General features: G+C 30.8%; 1 protein-coding gene across 1 annotated transcript; it reads right to left on the bottom strand.

Moving 5' to 3' along the window:
• Window positions 1-5,118: 5,118 nt before the first annotated feature.
• Window positions 5,119-17,623, bottom strand: LOC132730450 (receptor-type tyrosine-protein phosphatase alpha-like). Its single transcript, XM_060716376.1, has 19 exons — window positions 17,611-17,623; window positions 15,445-15,568; window positions 14,159-14,259; window positions 13,733-13,905; window positions 12,993-13,080; window positions 12,580-12,656; window positions 12,266-12,302; window positions 11,958-12,055; window positions 11,614-11,739; window positions 10,599-10,753; window positions 10,099-10,234; window positions 9,631-9,780; window positions 9,190-9,232; window positions 8,795-8,856; window positions 8,121-8,246; window positions 7,589-7,711; window positions 6,947-7,080; window positions 5,705-5,840; window positions 5,119-5,190 (listed from the first exon to the last, which is right to left on the bottom strand). Exons 1-19 carry the CDS (start codon window positions 17,621-17,623, stop codon window positions 5,119-5,121), a joined length of 1,974 nt encoding a protein of 657 aa, XP_060572359.1.
• Window positions 17,624-17,760: the final 137 nt, after the last annotated feature.

The raw sequence follows: 17,760 nt of genomic DNA, 5'->3' as shown, positions 1-17,760 counted from the left end.
ACTATGCTCTTCCTTGAGTAGAATATTTTAATCACAGAAATTCATTGAAATTTATGTAATTCTTACTGAATATGTCAAATGAGAATAAAAGAACAAATAAACTACGTATGGGAAGCTACGTTACTTGTTACAAGTCAAATAAAGTTGGTCGTTTCTTTTAAAAACAGTTTTTTTAATGACACTTGTCTATATATTTATATTGTGGCAACCTATAGTGTGTAGACTTTAAAACATAACATATCTACTTTGTGTGAAGTCAAAACATGTTTATTTTATAATTGTAGCAATTATCAATATCAAATTTGAGCAGAGTATATCTTTAGAAATAAACTAGTGTCAACAGAAGAAAAAAAGTAATTTGCACATTGGAAACGGCACTTACAATATACAAAAAATAACCTAATGTAGGTCGGAATATCCAAAGATAATTCTTTATGTATCAGTCAAGCAGTAGAAATATTGTGATAAATGTTGCAAAATCAGTCATTGGTTGCATATAACATGTAAATTAAGGTTGAAAATCAATTTTTTGCTGATCGTTCTCAATATTCGCATTTTGATTAAAACCATATCAGCAGCGGTTTGACAAATCAAACATTTATTTGATGAAAGCAAATTTAGTTTCAATGAAATGATTAAATATAATTCCTTGCATTAATGTCAATGAACATTGTTTTTGGATATGCACACAATTATCAATCAATTTAAATTGAAATTCTTTAAACAAATGATGTTTATGTTACAAATAAGAAATTATGTATAGCAACTTATTGGTATTATTAATATAAAGTTATGTAGTAACAAGAAAAATCATTTAACATGCATAGCATATGTATTAATATTAATATGATACTTAATAGGCAATTAAAAAATATAACCATCTATATTACCATTAAATTGTCTTGAAATATTTATTTTAAAAAAAATAAAGTATTAATACACCAATAACAGAAAAGAAAACAAAAAACATAATTCCGTAAATATGTAAAGTTTAAATCGTAAGTTTCTAAATATCCGAACGGAAGAACAAGATAAGAGGTGAATCTCATTTATAAACAGACTAAACAAATGTTTGTGTACATATATTTTTAAGGACATGTTAACAAGAGAGCCATGATGGCCTGGATCGCTTACGTGAGCTATGTTCAATGCTTGAAATAGTCACAATTGTTATTTTTCTATTTTAAAGTCACTTATGAGGTCAGATTAGGTTTGTCATTTTTACCCAAACTACATAATTTTTAACTATCTGTAGATGTCTGCTTTTGGCATTATCATTTCAAACAATAAGACTGTGTATTTACTTTGTAAGTCTATATTAACTATGTGACAACCGGGCCAAAACTAATTTTGACCCCAGGAACTCCTCGTAAACGACCACAAGGTAATATGTGCAAAATATCTAAACTCTGGACATTTTACCTTTTTTTAGAGAAGAAAATTTTCAAGACATTTTGCTATAGACTAAGTGACCTCCATGGCGTTGCAATTTTGACTGTACATGACTTATATATAATTTTGAAGCAATGTACTAGGCAATGCTACATGTCCAATATTTATGCTCTTCGTATTGTAGCTTAATAGTAAATTTTAATGTATTTTCTTAAGCATAAGTCTTTAGAAATTTAAATTACCCCAAATGCAAAAATGTTATCCCCTGGGACATAGCTTTTTAGCTCACGAGAGCCGAAGGCTCAGGGTGAGCTATTAGTATCAAAGGGGATACTCCGGCGTCCGTCATCCGTCGTCATGCGTCAACAATCGCCTTCTTCTCTGAAACTGCTGGGCAAATTTACCTAAAATTTGGTCTGTAGCATCCTTGTGCCAGTCACACTTGAATTTGCTCATGTCATTTCAATTCGCCCCTTTAAGGGGTCAACAGAGCTAAAAATAGAAAAACCTTTAAACATCTTCTACTACAGAACTAAAAAATGGATGATCACCAAACTTTGCCTGTAGCATTCTTGGGTAGTTTTTTATCAAGTTTGCTCATATTAATTTTATTTGCCCCTTTAAGGGGTCTCTAGGACTAAAAATAGAAAAACCTTTAAACATATTCTACAGAACTAATTGATGGATGATCACCAAACTTTGTCTGAAGCAATCTTGGGAAGTCTTTTATCAAATTTGCTCATATTAATTTGATTGGCCCCTTTTAGGGGCCGCTATAGCTAAAAATAGAAATACCTTTAAACGTCTACTTCTACAGAACTAATTGATGGATGATCACCAAACTTTGTCTGTAGCATTCTTAGGTAGTCTTTTATCAAGTTGCTCATATTAATTTCATTGGCCCCTTTTAGGGGTCTCTAGAGCTAAAACTAGAAAAACCTTTAGACATCTTCTTCAACAGAACTAATTGATAGATGATAATCAAACTTTGTCTGTAGCATTCTTGGGTAGTCTTTTATCAAGTTTGCTCATATTAATTTGATTGGCCCCTTGTAGGGGCCGCTAAAGCTAAAAATAGAAATACCTTTAAATGTCTTCTTCTACAGCACTAATTGGTGGATGATCACCAAACTTTGTCTGTAGCATTCTTACGTAGTCTTTTATTAAGTTTGCTCATGTTAATTTGAATGGCCCCTTTTAGGGGCCTCTAAAGCTAAAAAAGAAAATCTTTAAACATCTCCTTCTGCAGAACTAATCGATGGATTATCACCAAACTTTGTCTGTAGCGTTCTTGGGTAGTCTTTTATCAAGTTTGCTCATATGAATTGATTGGCACCTTTTTGGGGCCTCCAAAGCTAAAATTGTAAAAACCGTTAAACATCATTTCCTACTGAAATCACCAAACTTTGTCTGTTGCATTCTTAGGTAGTCTTTTATCAAGTTTGTTCAAATTAATTTGAGTGGCCCCTTTAAGGGGCCCCTAAACCTAAAAATAGAAAAACCTTGAACATAATCTCATACTGAAATATTTGATGGATGATCACCAAACTTTGTCTGTAGCATTCTAGGTAGTCTTTTATCAAGTTTGCTCATATTAATTTGATTGGCCCTGTTTAAGCTTAGAAAGCTTAAATACCCCAGGTCATGGCATTTCTTCAAATTATAGTTTAAAGATATTCTATGCTCAAATTTAATATTAGAAAATATTGACAATGGATGCACAGTCTCTTTATAAATATAAAATAAACGTGTTTTGACTTCACACAAAGTATATATGTTATGTTTTAAACTATTCACACTTTATGTGGTCACAGTATAAATACAGCATAATGATAGTGTCATTAAAAAACTGTTTTTTTTATTTATATAGAAAAGACCAACTTTACTTGACCTATAATAGGATATGCAGCTTCCGATACATAGTTTATTCTTTCTTTTATCCAAATTAGACATTTCCAGTTAGAATTTCACAAATTTCAATAAATTTCTATGATCATAATGAAAGGGAAACAACTCATATTGGAATGTATGTTAAAAGATATCCAATGGCTTGGAGAAAGTCTTAATGCCATGACCTGTTTATGATGTGTAAATATCTTTCAGCTCTAGAATTTCGACATCATATTGTATCATTGTCAGTTGTAGGTCATTAACCAGTAAAAAAATTGGCCTAAAGAAACATTACATTTGTTTAACAAAGATGAGTTTGTATGCTCATTTTTTTTATTGAATGTCGTTAAAAATTGTAATTATTTCATTTTTTGTTGAATTGGATTTAAACTTGGAGAAAGCACATTTCAATAAATTTTGGAACATACTGTTGAAACTGAGTTTCATGTGCATAATTGAATTTTGGCATCACTTGAGCTGTTTTGGATATTTTTGAAACCATTGCACATACTTTCTTGTTTTTGATGTACAAAGAGTCAGAGACTTGTAATTTGAACCAGGAATGTAATTTCTGATGCGAATTGAATTAAGATATCGACTGACTACTTTTGAAATTATCATTTGATATTGTTTGACCTACTTTGTCGTTTTTGATGTACCTGCTGGAATTTGGACAATGGGTTAAAATTCTGATCCTGAATTGAGTTTTGATATGAACTGGCCTACTTTTGATATATTTAATGTCACTTTACCTACTTTTTTGTCTTTTATGTACAGACTTGAAATTTGGACCAGGGGTTTAATTTGTGTAATTTCTGACCTACTTTTGATATTTTTGATATAATTTGACCTTCATTTTTGTGTTTTTTTTACATACATTTTGAAATTTGGATTATGGGTGTGATTTCTGATGCTGAATTGAATTTTAATATCAACTGGCCTACTTTTCATATTTTTTACAATGTTTGACATATTGTCTTTTTTGAGGTACAGTTATGTTACCATACAGAATGTATAAAAAATTTGTTGTCCCAAACTGTAAACTTCAAACATCTACACCTTACATGTTTTGCATGTGACATTTTGTGTTCTCATTTAAAAAAGTGATAAAAAAACATTGTCCAGTCAAAATTAATCCTGCTCTAGTGGTCATTTATTTTGCATTTATTCTACATAGTCTCATAGGAACCCACTTGCAACATACATATTTTTAACAAAGCCTTTCCAAAATATTAGGGCAAAATATTTCAATTTATATACAGTGAATAGTGAATAATGAAACAATGGGTTAGATGAGTGATCTTGGGCCATCTTAGTGGCCCTAGTTTATTATGCAAAAATAAAGCTTAAACATTATCAGTGTTGTGAAAGTATATTACTAGAGGGGCAAGTTAAAGTTGAGCTGAACTTGCTGAAAGAGCTGGACGTCATTGTAACTATATAAGTCTATGTAAATTACGTAAGTGACCCCAAGTCGGGCAATTATTAACCAAAAGTGACATGTCTGATATAACTTTTGTATAGATCCAGTAGGCAATACTTCATGACAATATGAAAATATTGCTGCTCGTATTGGTCGTATTGTAGCTTCGAATAAAAAGTCTTTTCCTATACAGATCTGTAAAAAAATTAGTGACCCTCGGGTAGGGACTACTTTTGACCCAAAGGGCACACATTTTATAATATCTGTAGAGGACTACAAGATGATGCGTCATGTAAAATATCTAAACTCTCAGGATTGGACTTTCAGAGAAGAAGATTTGTACTGTTCGTGTAGTTGTCATAGATTCTTCCATCAATGTTTATTAACGTTTTGTTGATAGAAACATTTCTTTTCTATGTATTGGCATACGTCGCACAATCTTCAATATGACGCTTTACTACTTCATAGCAGAACTTAAACTGATCCTGAAAACCGAAAACAATATGTGTTAAAAGACTATAAGATTATACATAAAAGATGTGATATTTAAACAATAAATCTTAACATGTTTTAGTTATGTAATCAAAATATCTGTATACAAATTTATAAGTGAAAAATGACGTTGCAAACGTTCAATATTATAAAAAAAACTATATACACGTCACGATTATCCAATGAAAAGCGTCGTTACAAACATGCAGTATTATAATTTGATATGTTACATTGTAACAGAAACAAACATAAATTATTTGACATTTAAACTTCTTTCTCAACTTAGAACCACGTCTACTGTTATAGTTTGTTTGTTATTTCTTTGTTTAAATTATACGTTTATGTGAACAAGCATAAACGGCTTTCGTTGCTACAAATATTAAATATCAATAACAATTGTCACCGTAATAGAAGTTTTTCTACGAATTAATTTTATTTCTAAGAAGAACTTAAATGTTACATATGTTGAAATGATTGGATAAAACATACACATCTAGTGCAACTTACAAAATGTTGTACTATGTGACCTTGGAAACTCCTCAGTTGTTGTATCACCTGTGGAATAGACACTTCATTGTCAAATTTGATTCGCTCGAAAATATTCACCAGGACTACTATCAGGCCGCCTCTTTCATTCGCGTCCCTGAAGATGTTTATAAAGTATAAGTGCATACACATTTGTATTAGTATAAGGGTATAAATTGTATTATCTATATTATGAAAAAAAAAGAGAAGAACACTCGAGGGCAATTGCAACACGAAGTGAATGCATCTGCGTCTGAACATCCTAGCAAAATGCAACATGTTATACCGGTTTCTGTTGGCTTAAGCACACGATTTCATTCTTGAAACTAAATAAATATATAGTGAAATACATATATATTTTTGCAAAGGAAGAATCAATTTTTTAAAACATTTCAAAAATTGAGTTATAGTAGATGAAAACATAAATTTTTGCGTGTGAATTTTGAGAAAAGCAGAAAATGACATGGGAAAGCCTCGTACGTTATTTATTTAAACATCATATGGTACAAAGGAAAAAAATAGAAATAACTGTTTTAGTTTTCAATTTATATAAGGACCACTTTCAGGCCACCTCTTTCATTCACGTCCCTGAAGTTGTTTATAAAGTATAAGTGCATACACGTTTGTATTAGTATAAGGGTATGAATTGTATTATATATATATTGAAAAGAAAGAGCAGAATACTCGAGGGCAATTGCAACAGAAGTGAATGCATCTGCGTATGAACATCCTAGCAAAATGCAACATGATATGCCCGTTACTGTCGGCTTAAGCACACGATTTCATTCTTGAAACTACATGTAAAATAAATATATAGTAAAATACATATATATTTTTGCAAAGGAAGAATCAATTTTTAATACATTTCAAAAATTGAGTTATATGTAGATGAAAACATATATTTTTGCGTGTGAATTTTGAGAGAAGCAGAAAATGACATGGGAAAGCTTCGTACGTTATTCACTTTAACATCATATGGTACAAAGGAAAACAATAGAAATAACTGTTTTATTTTTCAATTTATATATTTTAACAGCAACCTGACTACTGCCACATTGTAATAGTTACCCGCTTTACTGATTTTGATTGGTGAGGGAGATGGGATGGAAAGGGCCGCCAATGATGGGATTGGGCACAAAACGTACACGAATACTGTACAAAATTTAAGATACGTTTAAAAGGGAGTCTACTAGTGTCAATAATAAAAATTAAAGATACACTCACAAGCTTTGTATCAGTGTTCGCTTTGTTTTATCTTCATCTCTAATGATGTTGATTGCCTGTATAAATCGGAGCATATCAAGTGGATCACTCGGATATGCAGAGCTATTATATTCAAGCTGTTTTATGACACGTTCCTTAAATATAGAAACAACAATTATACTATTTCTATCAATTAATATAAAATACATTGTATAAACTATCTAAAATAATATATTACCGTTTAACAAAGAGAAAAAATACCGATATTTGTTATAATCATATATTTGCTTGACGAACCGAGAAAGCGGTCTCTTTAGAATATATTCAACAGTCTTATTCTCTGTTATTTTATACATGTATTTTAATTAGTTATCCTGTCTTTGACTTCATTTGTAAGCGGCCAAAGGCACTTTGAAATCTGCATTGTAAATGAAATGTGTTTTTAATAATTATAAATTATGCGAATCATAACATATCCCTTTATACTAAAGAGCAGTTTTGAGCCAGTTAAATCGTTTGAATTTGAAAGAATATAAAAACAGTTAATTGTTTAACATTTGTTACCATTGTAACGCTATTAAAACTGTTTGATCGCTTGTGTGAGTTTAAAAAGTGTGTTGATGATCGCAAAGCTTGTACGTTTTCTAAATATTAATTCAATACCTGAGAGTTGACCTTAAAAGAGTACCATCTTTCTGTGTAAATACTATCGTATTTTGTCGATATCACCGATATCGTATAAGGACCTATGTTTCGGGGATCCTTGGCAGGTGATAATATCTTACTCTGTAAGTATAATTGAGATGAACTACTAATAAACATATAAATCTTTTATTTTTTAAGTACAAAATATTAAGAATATGAATTATATAAATGGCACAAAAGGACTACTACATATTTGATAAGGATTTGAAGCGTACCTTACAGAAGATTTCTAAACAAAAAATAATTATGATACTTTCACTCAGATTTCACTAAGACCGAAGTAACATAATCATTAATGTCACGAAAATTCATAATCTTATTTAAGTTGTATTTGCTTTTCAAGTACCTCAGATCATGAAAATGTCAACTCACTGCATTACTTATCATTAAAATCTTCACTGACAAAAGCAATTATCCCCTAAATGACATATGATCAAAGTATATATACAATGTCAGTCATGATTAGGCATCAGAATGTACAATGGTATACCTCCCCCTTCATGCCTTTGGATAAAGCAACTATTAGATTAACCTCCTGTTTGTCTACTAACTGCAAGTATTGGACCGAATTGCTGTCAAATGGCAAGAAGATAAAGCTGTTATCTGTCGTGTAACTCTGTTTAATAACAATAATATTTTCAACTTACTTCAAATGCAGATTTATACAAGTATACAACAAAATAATTGTGATGATATTATACATCAATTTAGATTCTAATCAGATGTTCTAACAAACTACTTTTTCACCGTAAAACTTTGGCAAATGTCTCATTTCCTTAATATTTTTCAGTATATGAGTACATGTATATAAACTGTAGGCGATTTTCTGCCCAAATGTCATTGCTGCTCCCATAAAAGATGATAACAAAAAAAAGCTGTAAATTATGCCGCATTTTCATGACTGAATGAATGCATACATTTGGCGACGCGTTCTATTATACTATAATTTTTAAATTTAATATGCGAATTTTAGTATCGACCTTAAGGGGGGGGGGCAAATTTAATATAACGCAGTGTCAGGGAGTATCTAGCCACACAAAGCTTCTAAAGAGGCATTCCATTAGGCATCCTTCAGAAAAGGGGAAATTTACGGGATAAAAAAGAGTGCAAACGAATGACAGATATCCAAATTTTATATGTTAAGAAAATGTATTATTCTTTTACCGGCAAATATAATACTTTGATATCAGAAGGCCTTCCATCTTCATCATCAATTTCTTCATATACTGAAATTTATTGACAAACCATTTTCAGTAGGACAAAACAATATTCTTAACTAAGGATGTTTATAATGTGATGCTGTCATGATAATGCAAAAGAAAAACTTATTTGTAAATTACCTGATCATCAGGTTGGACAAAATTTATTTTTAATCTACTTTTAATTTACTTTTATCCAGAACAATAACTGCGTTTTTATATTGATTGTTGACCGCCAATGATACAAATAAAATATGTATAAAAATGGACAAAATTAAAAAGGAGCAAAGTCATGACAAACAGGGCACAGACACATATATAATACAATTTTATCAAAATATTAGAAAAAGGTAATGTTACCTTCTACTGACTGACTTTCTATTAATGTGTAATCTTTTAAAGCCTATTTAAAATGAAAAAAGAAAGCAATATGACTGTTCATAAGCAAATTCTAACAAAATGATCTTCCTGCATACATAAACATATATGAAACTATGCATGCTTTATAATATAAATAACAATTTGTATCAGAACTAAAAATGAGAAAATAACATAGGACTTCAATGATAATGCATGTTTCATATTTTTACATGTACATTTATATTACTTTTATTACATATCTTTGTTTTTCTCGAAAAAAAATTGTGTCTACGCTTGATTTTTTCCTAAAAACCTACAAACATTTAACCATTTAGGCCAGAAATTCGGTAGGTGGGTCAGTTAACCAAAACACCGCCTTACGTCTATAACATGACAAAAATATTTTTTAACATTTACTTATAGATAAGAAAGGTAGCAAACCTCAAATTGCAACAACAGTTTTGTTTTGTGCGTCACGTCATCTTCTTTAGTAAGCTCAGCATACGCATCAATAAACTCTTCACATTTTACGGGAGGTGACCACAATACCAAAATCTCTAACATGATTTTGTGTAAAAACATGTACTGATTCTAACAAAATGAAACATTTAATACTAGAAAATCAAATGTTACTGCAAATTCCGATTAAAGTTTTTTTAAAAACGCATTTTAAATAGCAGCTAAACTGTCTTTGTAGAGTAAAACATTTATCTTTGTGCTGATCAAAAAAAGTCTTAACCGTTGTATAAGTAAATTTATTAGATATTAATTAAAAATTTGAGGAATAAGAAATGAACACAAAACATTTGGGAAAAAAATGTTCAGAAATTTTCATAACTCAACTGAACAGAATAAAATAAAGTGCTCTTGAAAAGACAGGCGTATTGAGAAACTGAGAAATATGTAAACCTTTGTCTGGACCATATTAACTCTTTGCTCTCTTAAATCTTTCACACATTGAAATATGTCTATAAACCCTTGATCGATGGCCTGATCATATAGCTTGTCTATTGCAATAAATGTCCCAGTACGTCCGACTCCAGCACTGAAATAAAATTATTATATCTTTGTTCTGACTTTTTTTCTTTTATTTAAAGTTGAACGTTGAATATTGCTAAGTCGGTGACAGTGAATCTTTAAATTGTCTCTCTGTTCACTTTCTCTATTGAACTGTCTCAATCAATCAAGCACCCACCGAGTTAGTCTGCAGTTATTAATTTTTGAATGTGTTTCATCTGCTCCTAACAGATCATCTCTTTTATAACGTTCAGGTATGTTAACCTTTACACCTATTTATATTGTATTGATTCAAATTGACTGGATTATGAAGATGTAAATAATGATTTTCCGGTGAAATATTCAGATAGTATTGCTTATTACTAAATTAAATATGTTTTCAGGCAACCAACCTGCAATGAACTAGCCATGGGTGTGATTTTGTTGCGTCATTTTGTCTAACTCTGTGCCAGAACTCCAGCAAGCTTGTCGTTGTTCTTGGTACGTTTTTGTCTGGCCATGCCGTATAGTGGTGTTGAGTGATAACCCTTTCTTTGCCAGGATTATTCTGAAGATATTAAACAGTGCAGTTTGGTAGGTATACATTAATTGTTGCAAGGTGGATAAAGTAATTCAATATCTACATGTATCTCTGTTTGTTTTGAATTTTTAATAAGGAATTTCAAAACGTTGCTTTTGAAAACGCTTGTTTACTGAACAAGGATTTATCTTATTCGGCGTTTTTATACAGTATTAGTCATAGAATATGTTTATATTACAGAAAACATTGTGTAGATTTTATAATATTTCTAACGTAAGAAGACTCTATTATGCTTATTTTTATCCCATAACAACAATGATTTTAAGGACTTTTCGATCGTACACATATTTACCACTAATCTGGTGAATTAAAAAGTTATTGATTTGCTCTGCCTTCTTTATTTAATACCCAGATAAGAACATTAAGGTAGATCTACATCAAGGTAAAACATTGAGCTACTAAGAGTATAGAGTGTGTTTCGAGTGCACGGTATCAAATGATTATCATTTTCGGTCCCAGCAAGTTATGGAAGAATGGCTCCAGAATAATGCTAATTTTCGTAAAAAATTTGAAACTGTATTAAAAAGTAAAATATTTTCAAGTGAACAAAGAAAGTAATTTACACCCAATTACTAGCGGCACTTCAAATCCACCTTTACCAAAGCAATGTCCAAAAATGCAAACAAATGCCCTAACTGCGTTAATCACGCAGTAGAAATATGGCAATAATACTTAAAATCAAGTAAATAACTATTTGAATTATAAACATTCTTACGTATCTTAAAATCTTAGTTAATTTTTTTGAAGGTTAATTTTCTTGAAGGGGTTTGTTCATCTGGAAGCATACAGCTTTAAACGATAAGAATGTTCAATATTAAGTACGTTACCACATTTGAAATTCTCAGACGTCTAACAGTAAAGGTAGAAAAAACATTTTCTGCTTCTGTGTAAATGATGATGTCTCCTATTTGAGAACTGGTGCCCTCTTTTGTCCAATATTGGATGCATTTTATCTGGTCAATGAAGACAGATATATAGATACAACATAATAATTTGTTAGACCCTAACAAACATATTGTTTTGTAAACAAGATGTCCAATATTTTTTTCAAAATAATTGTCACGTATCATTTGCTAATTTCTAAGCTGATAAAATGTCCTTTTAAGTTTTATTAACATTTAAATCTGAAAGACATGAATCTTTAAAAAAATGTTTTATTCCTGCAACTTACTGTCCTTCCCTCCACTAACTTAGTCAGCATAACAATTGTAGAAACATTCTTTTCCCAGATCATTCTCCAAAAATCTTCCAAGGTTTTATCAATTGGGCCTGAAAATCATATTAATGAAAAACATACAATAATACATCATTATCAGAACGTCCGTGCAAACAAAGGATGCTGGTGGTAGCGAACGATTTTATAAAACATTTATTTACAAGAGAGAGAAAAGATACCAATCAAATCATAGGTATCAGTGACCGTCATTCTCATTTATTCATGAATTATTTTATGTAATACGTCAATTCATATTGACTTACCATGTGATGCAATGTAGGCATTGTCTGTTAAATATCCCTGAAAATAATTCCAATATAATGATAAAAATATAGCATAAGAATTTAAACGTTTAAAGATTGAATATTGACATAAAGATATTCCAAAATGATAAATGCATAAAGTTGTTTTTTTTAGAAATATAAAATCTGTATAATGATGCTGCTCAAATAAAAGACATTTTAAAATTGCTTTGATTTACATTTTAACAAGAATGCATGATTTGTTTTTGTCTTACAAGCAAACGTAAATATCAATATCATAACTAACATTTGCGCCATCAATCATATAATAATACCTGTATAAAACTAGCATTTATGTAATCAGAATCTTGTTCATGCGACAAAGTGTCCAATACTACACGAGAATGGTCATCTTAAAATAAAGATATATATAAGATGCATGTATATTATAATATCTTGCATAATACCGCAGTTGAATTGAAACTTCAGAATATGTTACATCTCAAAAAATTATTCAGGTTCAGCAATGATAAAATTGTTTAGATATGTGAAATTACAAACATTTGTATTCCATTTGCAAATATATTCAATTAAATACATATTGAAAAAAATTACATTTCTTATACACACTTTATTACAGAAAAAATGACATTTTTAAACTTAATAAGATCAGCCTCAATTATTTTATTTTGATAATAATTGATATCATAATTTGTTTTATTAAATGTTTGTAACTGACAATACTTACAAGCGTACATTGCTTTGTATCTATTTTTACTCATGTTCCCTCTCTTTTTGGCAACCGTTGTTGAGTACTGAAGTCCACGTGGAATTTTCTAAATTTAACACCAAGAAAGGTTAGTAAGTGGTATTACAACTAGATTACTTTATTTCACAACTCACTTTTCTTTCATTATATCTCTTTCAAATCAGTCGTTGTCAATATGTAATATATATTATGCATACAAAAATGTATATTGATACCAAAATCTTATATATAAAAAAACAAAAAGGAATTTATCACGTTATAAAGTCATAACATTCGTGTTTATATAAAGGTACGATGGCCGTTTAGCTCAGGTGTCTGCCATTCAACCTAGTGATCGTGGGTTCGAGATTTCTACCCGGTATTGGCAATGTTTCTTCATTTGTCAACGGTATCGATTTTTTTTCTGGAGTGGACTCAAAAGTGATAAGTAAATATTATACCCTTCATGTACATTTCTTTAAGTATCGTCATGCCTTTAAACGATGACTCAACTGTCCGGCTGACAAGTATTATGACTGCTTGTGAGGGCGCTATAAATCTTTTCTACGGACCGACAATATTAAGTTGTGTATATACAAAAAGAAGGTTTTACATCAACATTGTATCTTCTTTCTTGTACAGTTTTCAGTACATTTTCCTAAAAATGTTTGATTATATATTACATTTGAACTAAATGAGATATGATTATTTTGTTCTAGCAATATTTGGAGAGAGCATACGCTAAACTGTCTGGTGAAGAACTCATCGTCTGCTAAACAAGAAGTCACGTATTCTTTTAACTGTGATAGGAACACGCTATTTTCTGTTGTCCTCATTTGGGCGACTTTGCCAATATTATAGTATCCCTCAACATCATCTGTTTTAATTGTATTTGTTTTTCTTAGAGATTCATCTGAAATATTACAGATACTTGTATGACCTTATTTCTACAAGGGAAACCATCTTGTCGCTTGTTGGTGATTCTAATACCCCAACTTTCTACCCATAACTTAATCAAAATACATAGAAAATTCTAAGGACTGTTTCGAAAATAAAACTATCAGTCTAAGTTATTTAAACTTACCCGAAATATATATTTGTATTAAACATGTTTTGCACACTAAAAAGTGCATAATGATTTATATAGAAACATCAAAATAACATACCATGTAACGATGATCTCTTGCCTGAGTTATTTTTCCCGCATCTTTCCTCTGTATTTGAGTCTTCTTGTTCAGTATTTAAGTGTTGTTCTTTCAATGGTTGACTTAGAAAACAAGAAAGAACAAATATAATACTCATAAGCATGTTTTAAATGAATAAAAATTATAGCAACACTAGCATCATTTATAAAAGCATACAATCCCGTGAATATTATGATAAACAATATAAAACTTTACATCAAATTACGAGGCAATGATGATATTAATTACTGTATGTAATATTATATTTCATATTGTTTAATTAATATTTTTTCAATCCAGCATGCATAAGTAAGAAACCAACTCCATAAAGTGTAAATAAACTGTAACTGGCAAATACAAACGCAGTCGGTAGAACAGTGTGCTCAATTATCGTCAATGCTTGACAGTTAAACAAGAGCCTGGATAATGTAGAAATTTCCATGTTCAAAAAGGGCCACGATTCTGTGAAAATCTATATTAAAGATAGGCCTTGGACGGTAACCTTCTATCATTCTCTTTTATAAGTTTGTGAAGTTTCAAATCTATTACTTTCAGTCGTGTTGGAGATACAAAAGCTTAACCAATGTGTGAGGCTGACGCCGGTGCCTGGGTGAGTACAATAGGTCTCGATAACGTTTGAATAGTGTAGCTAAAAAGACTTTTAAAACACTGTATAATCTTATTTTTTACACACCTTCTTTTATCGTATTCGTAACACATCTTTTATGGATTTAATATGGTAAAATGAATAGACGTTTCGGAACAATATATTTAGTTGTTATATTTAGTAGGAAATGTTCAGGTGTAAATGCATTCGCAACACATTTAATCTTACAAACACCTTATGGTACTTCGGAAAAAAATATAATAATGTAGACAAAGAAATATTCTTATAATGACATACATGTTTATCCAATATAACTTTATACCCTTTCAAAGATTTTTTTTACAGAATGCAACATTGATATTTAAGAAACGATGAATCCAGAAGATTTGTGAGCAAAATCAAAAATGCGCAATGACGCAGATACTGAAGTGTTAAATATAAATAGACATGGTTGACAGTACAATATCCTTGTAAATCTTGACACCACTGCGATATTATGACGAATTAGAAAATTAAATTGTTTCTATACTGTACAAAAACATTTTTAACTGCATAAAATTCTAGAAAAAAAATGGTGATCCCTCGGAAGCATTAAAACAACAGAATTTTACAGACTCGGTTTGTATAAGTTAGTCACAATATCAAGAAATAAAGTACATACTTGGCTGATTGTGTAACATGCACTCTCCGTTTATTAAGTATGACAGCGACGACTAGGATAGCGATTACTACCAATGTAGCGAAAATCCCCCCGACCACAGCGCCAATATAATTCGGATGTTTGGCTGTTTGTTAAATGAAGTAGACAAAAAACTTTATTGAACTTGGATACACGACTATTTATTTAATAGAGTTTAAAATATTATCTTCTTTTAAGATACCGTGACACAAACACGACTTGAAATTGATGAGGATTTCGTTCAATTGATCAGTTATTGATGTGAATTATTGCTATTAACATCGATGGAGAGTTATTTGTACGACATGTCGTATTTCTTGATCCTCGGGACGCTAGTCGAAAACACGAAAAATACAACAAAGTGACAGCTTTGTCGTATTATTATGTATCCGTTTTGGGCCCGCAGAGCAAAAATACGACAAAATGTTGTCTTTTTCGTATTTTCGTCTGAAACCTAGCACAAATCAGCAAACATAGACTTAAAATATGCAACAGAAACACTTCATTTTTTTATATATCTTTGCATATTTACGTAATGCTATGTATCTGTATATAAGAATTTTAGTTATTTCTATCTATATTTGTTTCATAAATTTATTTCTCTGTTCGGAAGTAGGAAGTATCAAATACACTTGCCTTTCATGCACATTGGTCCGCTCCATCCAGGCTTGCAGGAGAAACAAGTCCCGTTTACTTTTTCACAATCTTCTAGGCAATTATCGCTACATTGATCCAAACAATTCTTACCGTATTTACCGTTCCCACATTCTTGTTATGAAATTATGCATATTCTGATAACATTGACGTAATGAAAACAAATATCTAAAAACTATTACAGATTAGTTAGATACAGTCATTTCATGAATGTAAGAATAAAACTTTGTTAGTATCTTAAAATACTTAATATTTTCCCAGTTGAAATGAAATTTCTACAGCGTGTGTCTTTAAAAATATATCATTAATTGCTCCAAACAATCACATTTATTTTTGAAATATTTTATACCCGACCAGTCCGTTTTAAAAGTTTTTTAGTGAGACTTAATATCAATATGATTTTTTTTACTGTTCAAAAACTTGCCGTTCATGCATATTGGTCCGCTCCATCCAGGTTTGCAGGACAAACACGTCCCGTTTACTTTGTCACAATCTTGCAGGCAATTATTGCTACATTGATTCGAACAATTTTTACCGTATTTACCGTTCCCACATTCTTGTTATGAAATTATAGATATTCTGATAAGTAATAACAACAAATATTAAAAAGCTGTTACAGATCTGTTAAATACAGTCTTTTCATGAATGAAAAAAATCTTTGCTAGTATCTTAAAATACTAATTATTTCCCCCGTTTAGATGAAATTCCTAAGGCGTGTGTCTATAAAAAACTTATCATTAATTGCTCCAAATTATAACATTCATTTTTGAGAAACATAATACATGACCAGTCCGTTTTAAAAGTTTTTAGTGAGACTATAATCAATAAGTATTTTTTACTGTTCAAAAACTTGCCTTTCATGCACATTGGTCCGCTCCATCCAGGCTTGCAGGACAAACAAGTCCCGTTTACTTTGTCACAATCTTCCAGGCAATTATCGCTACATTGATCCGAACAATTCTTACCGTATTTACCGTTCCCACATTCTAAGTATGGAATAATACATATTCTGATAAAATGGAAGTAATGAACACAAACATTTAAAAACTATAACTCTGGAGAAAGTGTGATTCTTCGGAAGCATTAATCACAACAAAATTGCACGAAAATTGCAGACTCAGGGGTAATAAAAAATTTGAACATTCCTAACGTCCCCTTAGCACCGGCTTGAGCGGTACTCAATTTTCAACACTTTAAAGTCCAAGACTCAACGATTCCGAAGGACAAGTAAAATGTATTTACACTGACGTGAAATATGGGACGACTAAATACAGTCTATAGATACAGTCATTTCGTGAATGTAAAACGCTTTAATACGAGTATGTTCCAAGCTTAAATGAAATTCCTTGGGCATGTGTCTATCTATTAAATTTATCATTAATTGTTCCAAATTGTCATATTCATTTTGTGTTCAATAATATATGACAAGTGCGGTTTTTAAGTTTTAAAGTGAGGCTTTAAATCAATTAGTATTTTTACTGTTCAAGAACTTACCTTTCATGCACATTGGTCCGCTCCATCCAGGCTTACAGGAGGAACACGTCCCATATTCTTTGTCACAATCTTCCAGGCAATTATTGCTACATTGATTCGAACAATTCTCACCGTATTTACCGTTCCCACATTCTTATTATGAAATTATAC

Source organism: Ruditapes philippinarum, unplaced genomic scaffold (assembly GCF_026571515.1).
Source record: "Ruditapes philippinarum isolate M1 unplaced genomic scaffold, ASM2657151v2 ctg3180_1_1_1_1, whole genome shotgun sequence".
NCBI lineage: Eukaryota > Metazoa > Mollusca > Bivalvia > Venerida > Veneridae > Ruditapes > Ruditapes philippinarum.
The sequence above is the reverse complement of the archived record's forward strand: the minus strand, read 5'-3'. Positions and strand labels throughout refer to the sequence as shown.